Here is a 20774-nt window from a genome sequence, read left to right as displayed (position 1 = left end):
AATTTATTTTGGGATGAAGTTGAGTTGAGTCTGTCGTTACTTGTCATGTCTTTTTTTTTTGTCCATTGAAATTAAACTGGTTGCGCTTGCAGTGTTGGTTTTACTTGTTTTTGATTCCTGCGTGTGTCCAGAGAACCACAGTGACAGTGTTGACACACAAGATTTCAGCTGTTAGCATGACAGTGCTAACTGGTGCTGGGGCCGGTGTTCTCTGCGAGCTGAAGAGAAGGAGGTGAGGACAATATGTTTGTGCTGCGCTGTGAGCTAAGAATATAGAATAGAACTTTATTGTCATTGTAACAAGTTCAACGACAATAAAGTCACAGCAGCAATCAAGAAAACCAAAGTAAAAAAAAGTGTATAGAAAGTTTGAAAAGCTCCATAAGAAAATAGATGCTGACAGCTTGTCCATCATTGTCCAGTCAGCCAGCCTCCACCTCCACAGGGTCCAGGACTGAGCTTCTTCAGCAGTCTGTTCAGTCTCTGTCTCCTGTATCCTGTATCCTAGCATGATGCTACTCTGCCCTCTGGTATTCCCTCTGTTGCTGGGTTAGCACAGCTAGCTCGTCCATCTTATTGGAGATAGATCTTACGTTCCCAATAACGATGGATGGAAGGACAGGTCCATGTCGTCACTTCTTAGCTCACACCTGAGAACCAGCACGTTGTCCTCACCTCCTTCTCCTCACCTTGTGGGAAACATCTGGCCTTGCACCAGTTAGCATTGACATGCTAGAGGCTGCTAACAGCTGATTTCACATGTAAACAATGCAGCCATGGTTACATGTAGGATCTCCAGACAAACACAGGAGAAAAAGTAGTAAAAATATCACTGAAGACACAAAAAGTTTGGTGTCCATGACCAACAATGAACCATACAAAGTAATGATCCACTCCAAATACAAAGATGACGAAAAAGAGACAAGATCTATCTCCACTAAGATGGATGAGCTAGCTGTGCTAACCCAGCAACAGAGGGAATACCAGAAGGCAAAGTAGCATCATGCTATTCACAGACATGGCTAACGGAGCTAACACCAGACACCAACGCCACAGAGAAAAGCTGAACAGACTGGTGAAGAAGTCCAGCTTAGTCCTGGACCCAGACTGGAGAATGATGGATAAGCTGTCGTCTCTGACTGTTTTTTTGTTGTTGTTGTTGACACTTTTATTACTTGTTACAATGACAATAAAGTTCTATTCTATTCTATTCTATTCTATTCTATTCTATAATATTTTATCACACAATCAATCTGAAACATAAAACATTCACTGTGAAGCAGCTGAGATGGTCTTTCAGTCTCTGTGGAGTCTGGCGCCCTCCTGTGGACAAAGCTTGTAGTCACATATAGAGAGTCTGGAAATCTCCAGAGATCTGTCTCTGGATCAAGTTTCCTCTGAAATAACCTGAATAAGAGTAAACTGGATTACCTGAGCCCAGGTAGATAAAGAGTGGGTTAACTGATCTGGATCATCCTGTAATCCAGATTACAGGCTTGAGCAGTTCTGAATCCAGTTTCTGTCCTGGAGGAAGAACTTAGGGTTTTTGTCAACAATCACATCCTGGCAACTGGAAAACTCTGAATACTTCAGTTGGAAAAAACATTTATTTGTTCCTGAAAAGTGTCACTCTTTCAACTCTTAACTGTAAAGAATGAAGTGAATGAAGGGGGTCAGGGGGTTTCAGGATCAGCAGACCGACTCAGAGTCTGAATTTATCTCATTTGTACTTAAATAGAGCACTTAGTTAGTCCCCGCTGAGGTTTAATGAACTCTGACGCCAAGCCAACGAGTCAGGAGCGGATTCAGAGTTCACGCAGAGCCAACGAGTGTGTCCTCCGTTAGCGTGAGGGAAACTCAGCGATTCAAGGACGTGTGAGAGGAACGACTGCAGACTGAGGACGAGTGTTAGCCAGCAGGAGGCCTCACACACACACACACACACACACACACACACACTAGCCAATCAGTGTGTGTATTGAAAGCTCAGAGCTTAATGAGTCAGTTTGTGGATTCTGATCTCACAACAACACAAAGTGAGAAGTTAAAAGTTTTTAAACTTGAAAAAAACTTTGGTGTGGATCAAATTCTTTAAGTTCCTGTTTTAAACTCTAGAAATAAAAACTTTTCCTGAAGTCTGGATCTTTCAGACCTTCAAACCTAAAAAGTTCAGCGTTTTATTTTGATTCATTCACTAAGAACAAAACATCCATCAGTTAAACTCTTTTAACTCGTACTTTAAAATCTTCCCTCTTCACATCACATTTAAAACGCTCTCAGCTTTAGTTTAATGCTGTAATGATAAACTCTTTAAAGTCACTTAAAAGAATAAATGACAGTAAAAGCTTTCTGTGGCGAACGTCTCTCAGATCAGATCTGACGATGTGTCGATCACTCGTCGATGAAACGGTCAGCTGACTCTGACGAGTTTCACACAGCTGAAACTGTTTCGAGTTCACTCTGAAAGCTTTACTTAAACAGGAATTTTAACCCCGTTAAAAGCTCCTAACTCATTTTACATTTATGATTTAACATTTGGGTTAAGGTGTTGGTCAGCTCAAAGATGAATTTTCATCAGATGTTAAAACAAACGAGTCAAGGAAAGCAAAAACAAAACGTAAGAAATTCTAAATTTTGTTAGTAACTAAAGACATAAAATATTTTTACAATGACTAAAAAGAATTACACAAATGAAAAATTTAAAAAAAGAAAACAAGATCTTTTTTTACTTAAACCTTTAAAGTCATTTAAAATAACTGAACAAACCACTTTTAGGATTTGATCAGACCCTTTTGTCTCTTCTTTTGAATCCCAGCTTAAAAACATGTAAAAACACTTAAGTCATTTTAATTAAAGCTCATTTTGACTTTTGATTTTACCTTTCTCACAGTGACGTAAACTTGATGCTTTAAAACTTAAACTCATAAACCTGTCGTACCTGTTGTGCATTGACGTAAACATTTACTTTTAAAGTCTCAAAAACTTTTATCTCTACAACTCTTTTAAACTCTCCTGATTCATAAAAAGTTTCTTAAGTGTTATTTTGAAACATTTTTGATATCTGACCCTTAATGTCATTCTACTGGATCTAATAAAAACTATTTGTAACTCTTTACAGTGATTTTAACACAAACCTTAAAACCTTTTAACTTTTTTTAAGTGCAGAGACCAGGGACCAAGGTTTTTCTGAACTTGTCAAACTTGCTTAAACTTCAGCTCTGTGTCTTAAAAGTCTTCTTGTTGTCTTTTTGTCGACTTGTTTGTCATGTGACTGAGAGTTAAAGCATTTAATTTTAAATGCTCTCAGAAACATTTTTAAGTCTTTTCTTCCTGACTTTAGAGCATAAAGAGTCATTCGAGAACATTTCTCAGCTCTCCTTAAATTATCCGAGTCTTTTAACTCTTAAAAAGTTTCTGAAACTCAGCTTTTAAAGATTTCCACGTGACGCAGACGACCTAGAGACGTTCTGATGGCGTGAGTGAAAAGTGAGGACGCTCCGCTCGCTGATGAAACCGTCGACGCTCTCAGAGACGTCATGTGATCGTCAGTTTCACAGGTCAGAGAGGTTAATACCAAAGTATCACTGACTGATCTGATCACAGGTCATGTGATCAGTTTACAGCCAATCATTACGTCTCATTAAGGACAGCTGTGATTGGCTGCTAACGAGTCTCATTAGAGAATCTCTAACATCTCTGAGCAGGTTTCACTTCAGCTCAACGACGCAGTGGGTGACGCAGGAAGGAGTCATGTGACCAAACCGTCTCAAGACGTGATGGTTTTTAACTCTTACAGGTCTAAACACTGTGAGGGCAAATTTACGACCCTTTGAGGACATTTAAGCAAAACTGACTTTGACAAAAATCTGCTTTAAAAACAGAATAGATTAGTTTTTTATCTATTTTTTTTTTTCAAATTGTTCAATCAATTTCAACACAAAATAATTATACATAATAATGAATTATTTAGAATATTTTAACCCTTTAAGTGGCAATTTAATTACACTTTACACATAATACTTTGAGTAGATGACCTTGAGTGAAAAAAAAAATAGAAAAAAAAGATTTAAAAAATTAATAAAATAAAATTTTAAAAATAATAAAAAACATTTTAAAAAAGAAAATAAATTTTAAAAATAATCAAATAAATAGATAAATAAATAATATAAGTTATTTTTTCTTTCAAGCTTGAATATCCAAAAGTTTACTAAAAAAAAAAAAAAAAAATTAGCTTCATTTTTTTTTCAGTGTCAGGTTTTTTAATGAACTGCTCTTTGGAGTCATAAGAGGACAAAACCATCCCTCCAAGTCTCATTATTTTGCAGGACAATAGAGTAATTGTGCATCTAAACACGACACACTTACGTAACTTAACTTTAAAAACAACTTAAAAACTACTGTATCAGTGTTATTTTCCAATTTCCCTGAAAAAAATAAAATATTTGGTGTTTTTGAGTCTGTTAATAAATGTTAAGTTAAACATCATTTAAACACATATCTTTGTTTTTAAGGCAGACTCAGAGAAATCTTAAAAAATAATATTAAATAACTGTGGAAGGATTTTAATCACTGACATGATTCTTGTCTGGACGTGAAAATAGCTCTGAGAGCCTCCTGTAGGACCTGGCTCACACCAGCAGGGGGCAGCACAGGACCAGAGGAGTCAACCTGCAGCAAACCAAACTCTTTCTTAGCTCCTCATTTAGATTCAAATCATTTAAACACTTTTCTGATCCTGGTGTATTCATCATTTTAAGCAGAGCTGATTCTCTTGATTATTATTTTTTTAATTTGTCAAATCAAACTTTGGAGGCTGCAGGGATCATGGTTTTGTTTTCGCAGAGATTAAAATCTCATATTTTTATGATTCAGTGACACAGAGCTGTTTGTGTTACAGTCTGAGGTCAAATCACAGAGTTTCTCAGGAGCCCTAAAACCTGTAAATCCTGCTGCAACCCCATGAAACTGCTCAGACACCCCCAGCTCCTTCATCTGCTCCCTGAAACCTCCTCCCTTGGACCGTCAGGGACTCCCCCTCAGCATGTAATCCTTTTCCCGGAACCGGTTTCAAGTCCCGGCGTGTTCTGACATGTTCTGCTGGTTTCACTTCTGCAGCTTCACTGCGGGGCCACTAGGGGGCGTCTGAGACCTGGTTCAGCCTGCAGACCAGCCCTGCAGAACCTGACACTACAGGGGGGTCATACAGAGACCGGGAGCAGGTGTGAAACCTGCTGCATGGATGTTCAATCACACACTTTAATTAAAAATGCATCATGTCTGAGTTCTGCGGCTGCGCACTGAGGCCCTCCGAGCTGTCATCTGGAGCTCTCGTGACTCTTATTTTTAACCCTGATGTTTCACAACCCGCAGCAGGCCGCGGCCCCGCGTGCACGGAGCACGAGGAGCTGATCAGCTGCTCGGGCCTCCTTCAGGTGTTTGTGCAACAACCAGAGCTCATCTCAAAACACATCAGTCCAGAGAGTCCCTGCTCTGGTCTGTGGACTCTGCGTGTTTTCGGGGTCCGGCTCGGGTTCTGCAGGAGCAGATTCCGTGAGCTGGAAAAGGATCAGGGTGGAGGATCTGGAAATTCCTGCACAGAGCGAGAGAAAGAGAGTCCCGGTAAACAAACCGAGAGAGGAAAGAGACAGGGAGGGGGGATTCTCCGAAACCACCCACGTGGGATCTCCAGCGTCTGCTGAGCGCGCAGCCAATGGGCGCAGAGTACGGGGGAGCCTTGCACAACTGCGGACCAATCAGGAGCCGTTCAGCTGGGCGGGGCAACGCCCCCTTAGCGGAGCGGGTATAAAGCAGGGCGGGTTTCGGCTCGGAGCAGCAGATCTTTCTTCCTCTCATCACGGACTCACAGCTCAGCCTGAGCCTCTCTGAGCGGACTCTGACGGATCTTTGTACCGATCTGGATTACTTCTTCTTTGGACTTTAGTCCGGGATCTTAACGGGACAGCAGCCTCCTCGCGCTGTGGATATTTCTTCCTATCCTGGAGTTTGTGGATTATTTTACTGACTTCAACATGACTCTGGAGGAGGTCGTGGGATCGAACAGCACCGAGAAAAAGTAAGTTCACGATGCGTAATGACGCACCGGCGCGCAGCAGCACCAGTGTCAGTCTCACTCTTAGACCAGGTTCCGGAGCAGATAGTAAAACCTGCTCAGGTTTAGACACATTTCCGTGCAGGGTCGCAGTGTTAGTGTGAGCTCAGCGGGTTTCAGTCACGTTCCTAACCGCCCTGTGTGTGTGTGTGTGTGTGTGTGTGCAGGATGGAGACGGTGAGTCAGGCTCTGGAGGAGTTGCTGGTCGCGGCTCAGAGGCAGGACTGCCTCACTGTGGGAGTCTACGAGTCCGCCAAGCTCATGAATGTGTAAGTCTGATCTTCTTTACCTCATCACTGCACGCTCCGCTCCGCGTCCCGGTTCTGATGCTGACCCGGTTTCTCCTCCTCTTCCCCCTGCAGAGACCCGGACAGCGTGGTGCTGTGCGTCCTCGCCGCTGATGAGGAGGACGTGGACGACATCGCGCTGCAGATCCACTTCACGCTGCTGCAGGCTTTCTGCTGCGACAACGACATCAACATCCTGCGCGTGTCCGGCGTGGGTCGGCTGGCCCAGCTGCTGGAGGAGGGCGAGGACAGCAACGGCAACGAGCCGCGGGACCTGCACTGCATCCTGGTCACGGTACGTCCGGCTCCTGCAGCTCCTCCTCCGACTTCGTGCAGGTTGAATGTGTTTCACCGTGTGACGTCACGGCTACCTGAGTCTCACCTGTTCTCCTTCTTGTTTCTGCAGAATCCTCCGGTGCAGCCTCTGCAGAACCCTGCCCTGCAGAACATCAGCAGCTTCTGCGAAGAGAGCCGCTGCAGGAACCAGTGGGTCCCCTGCCTGGAGCTGCAGGACCGCTGAGCCGAACCGGGTCGAACCGAACCATGTCAGACCGCTGCGGAGCGGTGAGAAGGAGTGGAAACAGTCCAAACAGCCGACCTCCTGCTGGAGTGGATTAACGGCGTTAAGTTGAGGGATGGACCGGACCGAGCCGAGCCGAACCGACCCGAGCCTGCTTGATGGGGGGTTTAGTGAGATACTGGTAGGCTGAGGATGCCGGACGGGTTCTGAAACCGGACCAGGATTCCCGTGAAGCTTGGTGGACTGTGCAGGAGGACTCAGGTCCCTGCAGAGGGGGAGAGAACTGTCACGTGACTGAGCAGCAGCAGCTGGAAGTCACGTGACTGAACTGGACAGATATTTGTGACGTGGACAGCTGCAGGTGAAGCACTTGGAGCACAGGTGGCTGCTGCACACGGACAAGTTACGGGACATGATGATTTCCTGTTATTGATGACGCTGTGGATTACGTAATGACGTGAGAGGTGATGATTTAAAGGCGCAGAGTGAAAAATGAGTGAAGCAGCTGTAAATTCATGTGACCAATAAACTACTGAACGAGAAGAGTTTGATTCCAGAGTGTTTCATCCAGCTGTGTGTGTGTGTGTGAGTGTGTGTGTGTGTGAGATCATTGGGTAACAGCAGGTAGATCAAGGTGTGAGTTGAGTAACTGCTGATTATGAAATCTGAGTGAAACTGGAGTAAACAGCGTGAGGACGTCAGAGAGACGGTGTTAAAGCACAGGATGGTTCCTGTCGGTGTGTGAAGAGAGGGTCTGAGGGTCTGTGGTGGTCTGTGCAGGAACTAAAGGTCTGGAAACGGTTCCTACCCGTGACTTGTGTCTCACTGCAAAAAACTGAAATCTGATCAAGTGTAGAACATGTCTTTTTAGACTCAATCTGAGCCACATCCACCTGACCCGTCCAGAAAAACTTCTTATTTCAAGTCAAGACTAAAACTGAGGTCTAAATTACTGTAACAGGTAAAAAATAAAGACAAAAACACCTGATAGGATGTCATTTTTTGCAGTGTATGTGGTCTCATGTCGGTGCACGGCTCCTTAAATAACCTGAAACACTAATCTGATTCAAAGAGTTCACCGGGACAGAGACTCATCTTTACACTCAGCTTCAGAGAGCTAATTTTAGCTTAGCCTCTCAGCGTGGACCAATCAAAGCCAACACTGTGAGGAAGGGGGCGGGGCCTCTGATGTCAGAAAACAACAATTAAGTGCATAGAGAGGAAAAACTGACAGATTCAGTTTTTAATTTTCAAGTTGTAGAGCTGCAGCAGATGCGGTCACCTTTTTTTGGTTTTGTTCTTTGCTAAATGCTAAATAGCATGATGCTACTCTGCCCTCTGGTATTCCCTCTGTTGCTGGGTTAGCATGGCTAGCTCGTCCATCTTATTGGAGATAGATCTTACGTTCCCAATAACAATGGATGGAAGGACAGGTCCATGTCGTCACTTCTTAGCTCACACCTGAGAACCAGCACGTCATCCTCACCTCCTTCTTCTCAGCTCACAGGAAACACCGGGTCTAGCACTAGCTAGCATCGACATCCTACAGGCTGCTAACAGGTGAAATCTTACAGACACATTCATAATCAGACTCACACTGGAGTACCACAGGGGTCTGTCCTCGGTCCCTCACAGGTCCCCCTTTCTCACGTTTCCTGAAACAAGTATCTCCAACAGTCACATGATCCATGGAGCTCCTCAAACTGGATTAAGGTGTGAAACCAGTCTGAATAAAGCTCTGAGTGAATCTGGATCAGTCTGGGTTTCAGTTTCAGGCGGCTCCAGCTTTGTTCCCTGACCTCTTTGAGGGATGCTGGCTGTTGGAGGTCTTTAGTTTTCACACCAAGACTGGATCAGAGAGTCCAACAAACCGAATGAACCAGTGAGGTTTGTCTGTTCACACGCGCTCATGTGGCGAGTGTTTTCAGAGTCTGTGAGAGTCTGAAGGAGACGTTACATGGAGAGTGTGTTGGCGGAGATCTTCACGCCCACTCGTTTCCATGGTACTGCGTGTGTGTGTGTGTGTGTGTGTGTGTGTTTTAGCGTCTAGCTCCAGTGTGCTTACAGTGAACTGACCGTTAGCTCGTCTGCTATCGTTCAGCTCTGCTGGTGGGGACAGCAGAGCTCAGAGGGATGGAGGAAGAGGAGGAAAGAGGATGAAGAGGAGGTCTGTGAGAGTGGATCAACAGAGCTGTGAAACAACACGATAAGACATGACTCACCCCCACTGACTCACGTTTGGCCTTTCAGCTCCGCTCCAAGTGATTTCTGGAGAAACATGTGAACATTAAAGTCCGGAGCAGATCTCAGATGACTCAGATGAACTTCAGATCAGATCCAGCTCACCTGATCCGGTTCACGCAGGTATGTGAGTGTGGGGGCAGGTTCCTCTCCTGGTTTCTACAAACATGCCCGGCATGTCGGAGAAACCCGAGGTTCAGATCCTGAAACAAAACGCTGCATGGAGCCCAGAGGGCAGAGCAGGCGTGGAGCTGTTGGCCCCGCGTGAACCTGACATGGAGGAGGAAGAGCTACAGGTGGGAGAGGAGGAGGAGGAGGAGAGGGGGGTCTGCAGGTCGGATCAGGTCCTCCAGGCTCAGCACGTTTCTGTCCTTTTGTCAGGGAGAAAAGACAGGTGAAAGCAGCCTGTGTGTGTGTGTGTGTGTGTGTGTGTGTGTGTGTGTGTGTGTGAGAGTGTGTGTGGAGGGTGTGGTGGGCTCATTGACAGCAGGAGCAAAGAGAAACTAAAGCTTGGTTTCTGAAAAAGTAGCAGGATGTTGTTGATCTTCAGTGAATCCTTTAAAGAAGCTGCTGCAGCTGTTTCACTCTCTCTGTCTCTGAGAGCAGTTAGTAGAACGTCACAACGTTCTCCTGCCGTCAGAGGAACCTTAATCTGCAGGATCTGTACAGTTTTAAAACTCCCTCTCGTCCTTTACGGGGATCAAACTAATGAGAAGCTCACAGAGAGAACAGGACATCAAAACCTGTTACAAGAGTCTGCCCATCACTGATAGCATGCTGCTAGTTAGCATCCAGGTTGTAATATTAGCTGTGTTAGCTGACTTATTCTAGCCTCTTGTGATGATAAAGCGAAACCCAAGCAACAAACTGGATGTGAAAACTGAAGCAGAACTATTAAACCTGCAGTTCCCTTAGTGTCCACTGGAGGCTGTGTGCAGAAACAGCAGGAACCACACACACACACACATTCACATCAGGATTTCAGTCTGAATGGATCATTTTTGGAGTGATCATTACCAGGTCATGGCTGTTTGATTGACAAGTGGGCACCCTGTAGCTGTTAGCAAAGAGGAGGAGAAAGACCTCCTTTTTATTCTTTCGAGAGTCTAATCACTTCTTGACTCTACCTCCCGACATATTTTACAATCCCTGAAAAAAATACACAAGAACGTCAGCTGTTAATCATCAAAAAACGTGACGTAAAACCTCATGTTTAACCTCGTATAACTAATGAAAACGAAACTTTTCAGAAAAAAGAGGACCTGAATAAAAGGCAGCCAAATGATATCTTCAAACCACCACAACAATCAGACGTGAGAAACATTTCTACCAGGTGTATTAATTTTCTAAAGTTTGACCACAGCCCATCTGGAATGACTGGGGAGATGGATTTTTTTGACCTATACTGCAGCTAGCCACCAGGGGGAGCAGTTTTTGTGGAGACCTCACTTCAAGCCGAGCAAGCGGACGTCCATTTTTTTACAGTATAGGGTATTCCCTCTGTTGCTGGGTTAGCATGGGTTAGCACGGCTAGCTCGTCCATCTTATTGGAGATAGTTCTTACGTTCCCAATAACGATGGATGGAAGGACAGGTCCATGTCGTCACTTCTTAGCTCACACCTGAGAACCAGCACATCGTCCTCACCTCCTTCTCCTCACCTTGTGGGAAACATCTGGCCTAGCACCAGTTAGCATATACATGCTACAGGCTGCTAACAGCTGATTTCACATGTAAACAATGCAGCCATGGTTACATGTAGGATCTCCAGACAAACACAGGAGAAAAAGTAGTAAAAATATCCCTGAAGACACAAAAAGTTTGGTGTCCATGACCAACAAATGAGCCAAACAAAGTGATGATCCACTCCAAATACAAAGATGATGAAAAAGAGACGAAAAATAACAAGAAACAGACAAATAAGAGAGAGCTGCTGCACCAGGCAGCCATAGCCAACAGATCATGCACGGTGTAGTCTCCTCCTGGGAACCAAAATATGCTAACATGCCTTGTTGGGAACTCAAATGTACCCAAGTTTTTCTTGAAAGCAAAAACACTTGCTAAAAGGAGCAAAAATGCATGCTAAAGTGCACTTTTTGGAACTAAAACAAGCCTAAAAAGTAAAGAAGCATCTGTGCCCGGCACTGGACGAAAGGTTTTGTGCGACCCTCCAGCTCAGGTCAGTCTTCTGGTGCATGAAAGTGTTAGCTTGTAGCTAACAGGAGCTAGCATGGCCTCAGTAACAGGATCAGGGTTTCTCAGAGACCAGAGACCGGCAGAGGAAAGTCTCCGTGTGGTTCCCTCTGTCAGCTCCCTGACCTTTGAAGGTTATTTCTGCTCCTGTGGTGTTTGCCTGGGAGTGTTTGTTAAATGTGTCTATAAACACACAGAACACACAGTTCTTCCAGCTGTGTGTGTGTGTGTGTGTGTGTGTGTGTGTGTGTGAGTGTGTGTGTGTGTGTGTGCGACCTGCTGAGCTCTGCAGCCTCCTCTGCACAAACAGCCTCCAGCCTCGGACCGTGATGTCACATCCCGATGTCACATCCTGTTGTAACGGGGACTCCGCCGCTCTGCTGACGCCACGGGGATGTTTGTTTTGGCGGTCGGCCCGGCCCAGGCTGAGGGCGAGCGAGGCGGGCAGGGCCGCTAACCGCTGAACCCTGAATCACATCAAGAGATGGAGGCAGGAGTACTGTTCTGCTGAGAGAGACGGCGCAGGGCCCGGACGTCACGCTGCGGCGCTCTGACCTCTCTGACCGTCACAGAGGGTCAGTGACGGCGCTCTCACACACACTAACACGCCACATTTCTGAGGTCTGACTCTGTGATAGCTGCTGACACAGAGCTCTCACCTTTATGACCCTCTCACTGCACGCCGTGCTGTTGTTTAAAGGCTCGTTAAAACCTCTTCACAGCAGCAGCAGCAGCATCCGGTTTGGAGCGTAACCATGACAACAAAGCCGCCACACGCTCTGCGAGGGGACTTAACCGTGTTTACCCTCAGTGTTTGATCTGACACACACCTCGGCCTCAGAGGTTAACAGAGATGCTTCCTGAAGGAGCTGAGCCAAAGACTTCTGACAGAATCATCAGAAAGCTCTGTGATTGGTCAGTTTCTCTGTGATGTCACAATGATACATTTTGTGCAAAGTGCAAAGCAAAAATCTGCAAACAAAACAACACATGAGGTTCATCTCTTGTCATGAATGTCGTTAGCATCCGAGCTAATTGCTATTTCCCTAAGGCTAGTAAAGGCTGGTTGTCATGGTTACATAACATAAACAGCAACAGAGGGAAAGACAGAGCTGAAGACAAACAGCTCACACCCTGACTGTACACACAACCGCTTCATGATGCAGACACATGGACGTCAGTGACATCAGAGGTCACATGACTCTAATCTGACACACAAACACACAGAGAGAGAGTTTTTGATCAGGTAGAAGGTGTGCACTCACCTGGGCCAATCACCTCTCACTGTCAGAGCAGCTCTGAGCGCGTGCAGAGAGGAAACGCAGAGTGAGGAGCAAACACACACTAACCGTTACTCAGTGAACACACTCAGTCATAGAGGTCCATGTGAGAACAACCTGCAGTTCCCTGAGCGTCCACTAGAGTCTGTGTCCAGCAGTGAGTCAGTCCCCATAGAGCTCCATGTCGGTCTGTTTTCTGGGGGGTTGCTTTGGTATGATGTCATCAGGTTGTCCCTGGTGATGATGTCGTGTTCTAGAATTAATCATTGATGTTCTGAGGCGTTAATGAGTCCAGAGCTCTCTGTTCTGTTCCTCTATGTTCCCTTATGTTCCTTTAAGTCTGTTATATTGTATATGTTCCTTTAAGGTCCCTTATTTAGGTTCCTTTGTGTCTCTTATGTTCCGTTAAGTTCCTTTAATCATTTCCCTTTATGTTTTTTTTTGTTTCCTGTTGTTGTTTATGTTCCTTTATGTTCCTCTATTTATGTTCCTTTATGATATTTTATGTTTCCTGATGTCGTTAATGTTCCTTAATCTAGGTTCTTTATGTCTTTATGTTGTTTATGTTCCTTTTTTCTTTAATTTATGTTCTTTTATGTATCTTATGTTCCTTTATGTTCCATTGTGTTGTTTAAATTCCTAAATGTTCCTTTATTTATGTTCCTCCATGTCTCTTATGTTGTTTATGTTCCTTCATTATGTGTTTTTAATTATGTTTTTTGTGTTCCCCTTTGTTCCTTAATCTATGTTCTTTTAGGCCCAATGTGTTGTTGATGTTCCTTTATTTGTGTCCTTTATGTAATTTACGTTCCTTCATGTCTCTTATGTTGTTTATGTTCCTTTATGTTCCTCTATTTGTGTTCCTTTATGTTCCTTTAAGTCTTATATTGTTTATGTTCCTTAAAGGTTCCTTATTTACGTTCCTTGAAGTCCCTTTTATTATGTTCCTTTGTGTTCCCTGTGTTCCTTCGTTTATGTTCTTTTATGTATCATATGTTTGGCATGTTCCTTTCTGTTCCATTAGGTTGTTTACATTCCTTAATGTTCCTTTATGTTCCTTAATGTCTTAATGTTTATGTTACTTTATTTGTTTTTATGTTCTTTTATGTCCTTAATGATATTTATGTGTCTTATGTTGTTTTTATTCCTTTATTTTCCTTTAATTATGTTCCTTTGTGTTCCCCTTTGTTCCTTAATTTATCTTCCTTTGTGTCCTATATGTTGCTGATGTTCCGTTCTGTTCTGCTTAGTTCTGTAACATTGTGTTCCCCTTGTTTTGGGAACAGAACAGAAATGAAAACAGTTCTGTGGTTTGGACCAATCAGAATCAAGTATTTGACGCAGCCTGGTAGTAACGTTTTTATGATCTACAGATGTTCTGCTGTTCCTAACGGATCATTAATGGACGAGCAGCTGGAGAACGTCACAGACAGATGGAGAACCTGAAGCTTAGAGAGGTCTGCAGCACGGTGCTGTTTCAGGCTCTGTGGGTGAAAAACCTCCAAAAACCTCCAAACCTCTGAGACCAGGAACAGAACCAGGTCTAAATGTGTCAGTGTGGACCGTTTCCTGAGAGCCTGATGGAGAGAGAACAGAGAGGCAGCGTGCCGAGGCGCTGAGTGGGCAGCGTGCCAAGGCGCCGAGCGGGCAGCGTGCTGAGGCGCCGAGCGGGCAGCGTGCTGAGGCGCCGAGCGGGCAGCGTGCTGAGGCGCCGAGCGGGCAGCGTGCTGATGCTCATGATGTGTTTGATGACCCTCTGAGCACCCGTACAGATCTGAGCCTGTCACTGCTTCAGGAATAGCAGGTTTATTTTGGGAGGAGGAACGAATGTGTGTCACAGTTATTTCTGTTCCTCTGCAGTGTCCACGAACAGCGAGGAGGCCTCCCCACTCGGCTCTGCGTCACGTCACCGTGGAAACACTGGGAGCCCGGTGATTGGCTGGTGGAGGCGAGCAGCTGGTGGGAGCCGCGGTGGTGTTTATTGGATAACGAGCAGGGGCCTGAGCTGAAAGACACGTCGACGCGTTACGTAGGGAGATCCTGCTGCCGCGTCACTGACCATGTAAGGCCGATTCAGGATCAGAGTGAGTCACAGCCGAGGAGGAGGAGGAGGAGGAGGAGGGAGGAAGAGGAGAGTGAGAGGCACAGAAAGAAAGACGGATGGATGTGTGAGAGGCAGAGATCGCTGCAGCACCACAGAAACACGAGAGCAGATCCACAGCGGGACGGTTTCTGATCCTGAGGACAGGTCTTTGAAGGCAGCACGTGCACACACACCTGAGACCTTAGAAAATCCACTTCCTGTCTCCATTCAGAGAGGACCAGCAGGTTCAGATCAAACCAGGGCGCCCCATAAACCTGACCGAGCCTAACCCACTAGATTAGCAACGCTAGCTAAACCAGCGCTCCAAGTTTAAGAGACTTTGATATTTTTCTGGGTCTGACACGGGTTCTGGTTCCTGTTTATAGTCTAAGGAGAATCAACCAATCAGGCGTCAGCAGGAGAAAGTGTATGGAGAGCAACAGCAGGACAGCAGTCTTTACTTTGGACGTTTTACTCACGATTTGAGACGAGTCGTCACAAACGAATCGTCTAACCTTGTTTTTTGTCGTATGCAGGAAGCTGAAGCTTGTTTTCTTTTGATGCCGGACTAACTGTGATCTGGGTCAGAACTCTAGAGCCCAGATCTGAGTGTCTGTGTTGCTGCGTTTCACATCCTCATCACCAGCATCAGGTCAAGCGCTAACAGCCAATCACATGCCTCCGTCTCACCTGTCCAGACTCGGAGCTCAGACCGTTTATGGCCGCGGGCCGACAGATGGATCACTCCACTCTCAGGTGAGTCCTTCCTGCTGGTGATAACAACCAGAGGCTGCCCTGCTGTTTGTTGCCATGGTAACACAGCAGCATGCGCCAAACTGACCACCTGTCACAGGTGAGTCAGAGCCTCAGGTGTGAGGTCCCCGGCTCACACACAGGAATCAGAGGAACTGAATCTCAGTGCAGAGTTTAACACCTGGATTTAACACCTGAGTGTCACCTGCAGTGAGGAGCAGGGCATCATGGGAGATGTAGTTAAGTGTTAGGCCCAGAGATAGAACTGCAGACGGTCCAGATACGAAGAGTCCAGAAGCAGAATGAAGAAGATTAAAAAAAAATCCAGGTGAATCGAGAAGAATCAAGAATCAGAATAAAGAGGAATCAAGATGCACAATCGAAACGAGTCAAGTGAGGAATCGAGAAGAATCAGAATAAAGAAGAATCGAGAAAAATCCAACAGAACTGAAAAGAGTCAAGAAGTAGACTCCAGAGGAATCTAGGAGACAACAATAAGAATCGAAAAGAGTCAAGAAACAGACTCAAAAAGATTTTTTTTTTAAAAAGGGAAGAATCAAGAAGAATCAAAAGGAATCAAAGAAAATCCTGAAAAAACAATTAAAAAGATTCAAGAAAAATCAAGAAGAATCAAGAACCAGAATATAGAGGAATCAAGACACAGAATTGAAACGATTCAAGTGAAGAATTAAGAAGAATCAGGATAAAGAAAAATCGAAAATAAGAATTAATAAGAGTCGAGAGAAATCCAAAAGAATTGAAGAGTCAAGAAGTAGACTCCAGAAGAATCTAGAAGACAACAATAAGAATCGAAAAGAATCAAGAAGCAGATTCAAAAAGATTCAAAAAGAATACAGAAGAATCAAGGAAAATCATGAAAAAACTATTGAAAAGAATCAAGAAAAATCAAGAAGAATCAAGAACCAGAATAGAGAGATATCAAGATAAACAATCCAAAAGATTCAAGAGAAGAATCAAGAAGAATCAGGATAAAGAAGAATGGAGAAGCAGGATTAATAAGAATCAAGAGAAATCCAAACAAATTGAAAAGCGTCAAGAAGGTTAATCAAGACAACAATAATAATCGAAAAGAGTTGAAAAGAATCAAGAAGCTGAATCGAATCGATTCAAAAAGATTTAAGAAGAATCAAGAAGAATCGAAGAAAATCAAGAAAAATTGAGAAAAATCTAGAAGAACTAAGAAGAATTGAGAAGAATCAGTAAAAATAAAAAAGAATCAAGAAACAGAATCCAAAAGATTCATAAGCCCAATCGAAAAGATTCAAAACGATTTAAGAAAATCAAGAAGAATGAAATAGATTCAAGTGCAAAATCAAGAAGATTAATTTAGATTTCAGACGCAGTATCGAAAAGATTCAAGAAGAATCGAGAAAAATCGAGAGAGTTGAGAAGTTCTCGTTGGACGCTGCTAATGGAGTGAATCGTTCGATATACACAAAATGTTTGACACCCTCCTCTCTTTATCAGTGGGTTTAAAGATCTGTTCTTGAGCAAATCATTCATCCTGCTTTAGTGCCTCTAGGGGGCGCTAGGTCCATTAGGCTTTACTGATACCCCTTTATGAGGAAACGTAATATTTGCTCCGACTATTCGCTCTTCTGTTTGGAAAATCTGCAGGAATAAAAAAAACTGTCTGAACAAAAAAGTGAGGCCAAACAATTCAGAACTCCCCCTGCTGGTTGTCTGCAGTATCAGTGATAAGCCACGCCTCCTCCATGTTCACAGATATGAACGTTTGTCAAACATGTTTCTGTTGGTTTACGTCACAGAGCTCATTTTGGCTTCACTTCCTCACAGCAGCAGCAGCAGGAGCTGGAGGCACGCGGTCCATCATTACGTTCAGTTAATGTTTCAAACACTCTAATAGCTCTAACCGTCAGTAATTATATAATCATCAAGCGTGGATGGAGTCCTCCCTCAGAGTTTCCACACCATGAACGTGGCTGCCGAGCGTCCACACCAAACTCTGGAACATCGTCTCGTGTCGGGACAGAAAACCCGCCGTGTTTATGTTTCCACCTCCGCCCATTTCTCCTCAGAGTTTCCCTCCCTGCTCCCGCTCGCCATCCAGGTTTTTCCAGACTGAAATAAAAGCGAAACCACAACCTGGAGGCCCCGTCTGCAAAGCATGCTGGTCCTCAGACGACCCCGTGGACGTCCAGATAGGATGAATAAAACACGTGCAGCTGGGTTTACTCTACATTTACTAACCATTTAAAGTCTGAGGGGAAACAGCGTTAACGTCTTTTATTTCAGTTACAGAGTTTCTCTTAGAGGATGCTTCTCTGAATATCTTAAATTTTTAAACTCTGAACACTCTCTGTGAGTAAAACGACTCAAACGTGTCCCTGAAGTCTGGTCTCTCAGATCTGTCTCTGCAGCCTCCCTCCCTCTGCAGCGCGGGCTGCTCTATAAATATCTCTCTGCTGCCTCGCTACGGTTATTTTTATCCAGGCTGAGGCTAAATTTACTGAGCCGGGCGTCTCCCTCCCATCCCGCCGCAGAGTAACCCCCCCTCCCCCGACTCTGTGCTGTGTTTGCAGCCAAACCGCAGACCTGAGGCCACTCTGAGCGAGCGTGAGTCAGAGGAACGGGTCAGACAGACGCTCCAGCAGAGACGTTAGGAGCGTGCGTCCATCGTAGACTGAAGCTGGAGAAAAGAAGCTGGAAACAAACGTGCGCATGAAGAAAAAGCAGAGCCAGATGTGAACGCAGACTGCAGCTTTAAAGTGAAGAAACCAGAGGAGGTCGGGCTCAGAGGGGAGGTGCTGGGACTGAGGGACGCGCTGACGGTTAAATCAAACTGCCTCTGCACACAGAGCTCCTTTCTCTGCCGGCTCCAGCCCACAATTACAGACCATGTGCTGAGCTAACCCCCCAACTCCTCCACCCACCACCAGCCTAACCCCACCCACCCAAACCACACTTTGATCTCCAACCAAACGCCCCCTCCCGCTGCTGGAAAACCCTCCGGCTTCAGTTTCTGCTCCAGACCTCAAAGCGGGGCGGCAGAGGGACTCTGAGGACTCCAGACCTGCAGTGACCCAGCTGCAGGTCTGCAGGGACCAGGCCTGAGAGGACCTGGAGGAGGACGTCCACGTCTGCAGAGTGAGAGCAGCTGGAAAAAGTGTTAAATATGGATTCAGACTTCAGTTTGTCTGCAGAAAACAAGACTGGAGAAACCATGAGAGCATGAAAATATTAAACCATGAGAACATGAGAACATCAAAAAACAAGAGAGCATGAAAATATCAAACCATGAAAACATGAGAACATAAGAACATCAAAAAACATGAGAGCATGATAACACAAGAGCATGAGAGCAGGATAACATTAGAAAATAAAGACATGAGACCAGGAAAACATGAAACCATGAAAACATGAAAATATCAAACCATGAGAACATGAGAAGATAAGAACATCAAAAAACATGAGAGCATGAAAACACAAGAGCAGGGACCCATGAGAGCATGAAAACATAAAAAACCATGAGAGCATGATAAAATGAGAAAATGAAGACATGAGACCAGGAAAACATGACACCATGAGAGCATGAAAACACGAGGGCATGAAAACATAAGAACATTAAAAACATGAGAGCATGATAACATGAGAAAATAAAGACGTGAGACCAGGAAAACATGACACCATGAGAGCATGAGAAAAAATAAACATTAAAATACATGAGAACATGAAAACACGAGAGTAGAAAACCATGAGAATATAAGAACATTAAAAAACATGAGAGCATGATAAAATGAGAAAATGAAGACATGAGACCAGGAAAACATGACACCATGAGAGCATGAAAACACGAGGGCATGAAAACATAAGAACATTAAAAACATGAGAGCATGATAACATGAGAAAATAAAGACGTGAGACCAGGAAAACATGACACCATGAGAGCATGAGAAAAAATAAACATTAAAATACATGAGAACATGAAAACACGAGAGTAGAAAACCATGAGAATATAAGAACATCAAAAAACAAGAGAGCATGAAAATATCAAACCATGAGAACATGAGAAGATAAGAACATCAAAAAACATGAGAGCATGAAAACACAAGAGCAGGGAACCATGAGACCATGAAAACATAAAAAAACATGAGAGCATGATAAAATGAGAAAATGAAGACATGAGACAAGGAAAACATGACACCATGAGAGCATGAAAACACGAGGGCATGAGGACATGAAAAATTTAAACCAATTAGAGCAGGAAAATATTAAATCATGAAAACATGAGAAAAAATAAACATTAAAATACATGAGAACATGAAAACATGAGAAAATGAAGACGTGAGACCAGGAAAACATGACACCATGAGAGCATGAGAAAAAATAAACATTAAAATACATGAGAACATGAAAACACGAGAGTAGAAAACCATGAGAATATAAGAACATTAAAAAACATGAGAGCATGATAACATTAGAAAATGAAGACATGAGACCAGGAAAACATGACACCATGAGAACATGAGAAAAAAAATGAGCACTGAAATACATGAGAACATGAAAACAGGAAATCATAGGAGTATGAGACATGTATACATGGGACCATGAGAGTATGAGATCATGAAAGCACAAGAGCACAAAAGTATGAAAACATGAAAAATGAGAACATGAGACATAAATACACGTAAATATGAAACCATGAGAGCATAAAAACATATATGAGAACATGAAAAGATAAAACCATGAGAGCCTGAGATCAGTTTCTGCAGTCTCAGTCTCTTTGTCTCTTCATGCAAATCCTGCTTGTTTGGGGTTTCCCAGCATGCTGCAGGGACAGGACCACCTCAGACCCCCACCTGAACCCTGCAGCTGTCTGAGGTCAATATGCAAATGAGACTGAGATTCAGCCAATCAGGAGGCTTCTCTGCACTGATTCATGAAACAGCAGTTTGTAGGTTGGAGTTAAATTATGGGATGTAGAGGTATAAAACCTGGTTTCATGTTTTAGAGTATAACTCCGGACTGTGTGTGTGTGTGTGTGTGTGTGTGTGTGTGTGTGTGTGTGTGTGTGTGTGTGCCTTTTCTCTCTGACAGAAGCATCAGTTAATGAAGAAATGAGGCTGCGTTCTGATTGGTCAGCTGCTTATCAGTTAACTTCATCAGACGTCAGCTGACGTGGTTTAAACCGTCACAGTCGTTTCTGTCCCTGTGGAAGCTGCTCTCTGATTGGTCCCTGCTCGGTCGCTGACCCCGAGGCGCCAACATGAAAGGAGGAAACAAGGAGCTCTCAACAAACAGAGCGAACACGTAAACGTCTGTCAGTC

General features: G+C 44.2%; 1 protein-coding gene across 1 annotated transcript; it reads left to right on the top strand.

Annotated features, from left to right (window-relative positions):
- The first annotated feature begins 5822 nt into the window (after positions 1 to 5822).
- LOC141789583 (growth arrest and DNA damage-inducible protein GADD45 beta-like) lies at positions 5823 to 7454 on the top strand. The gene is made up of 4 exons (XM_074669064.1): positions 5823 to 6073; positions 6277 to 6378; positions 6472 to 6691; positions 6803 to 7454. The coding sequence occupies exons 1-4, from the start codon at positions 6030 to 6032 to the stop codon at positions 6914 to 6916; spliced, it is 480 nt and encodes a 159-aa protein (XP_074525165.1). The 5' UTR covers positions 5823 to 6029; the 3' UTR covers positions 6917 to 7454.
- Positions 7455 to 20774: the final 13320 nt, after the last annotated feature.

The sequence above is a fragment of the Halichoeres trimaculatus genome, unplaced genomic scaffold (assembly GCF_033239565.1).
Source record: "Halichoeres trimaculatus isolate MK-OKI-2021-1 unplaced genomic scaffold, fHalTri1.1 fHalTri1_scaffold_4, whole genome shotgun sequence".
Taxonomy (NCBI): Eukaryota; Metazoa; Chordata; class Actinopteri; order Labriformes; family Labridae; genus Halichoeres; species Halichoeres trimaculatus.
Note: the sequence above shows the minus strand (reverse complement) of the source record. Positions and strands in the feature narration are given on the sequence as shown.

What these genes read in the sequence shown, in the direction of transcription:
- LOC141789583 (XM_074669064.1), top strand. Translation starts at nt 6,030, where the DNA reads ATGACTCTGGAGGAGGTCGTGGGATCGAACAGCACCGAGAAAAA. An exon ending in TCCGCCAAGCTCATGAATGT is followed by an intron (nt 6,379 to 6,471) that starts GTAAGTCTGATC and finishes TTCCCCCTGCAG; the next exon opens with AGACCCGGACAGCGTGGTGC. An exon ending in TGCACTGCATCCTGGTCACG is followed by an intron (nt 6,692 to 6,802) that starts GTACGTCCGGCT and finishes TTGTTTCTGCAG; the next exon opens with AATCCTCCGGTGCAGCCTCT.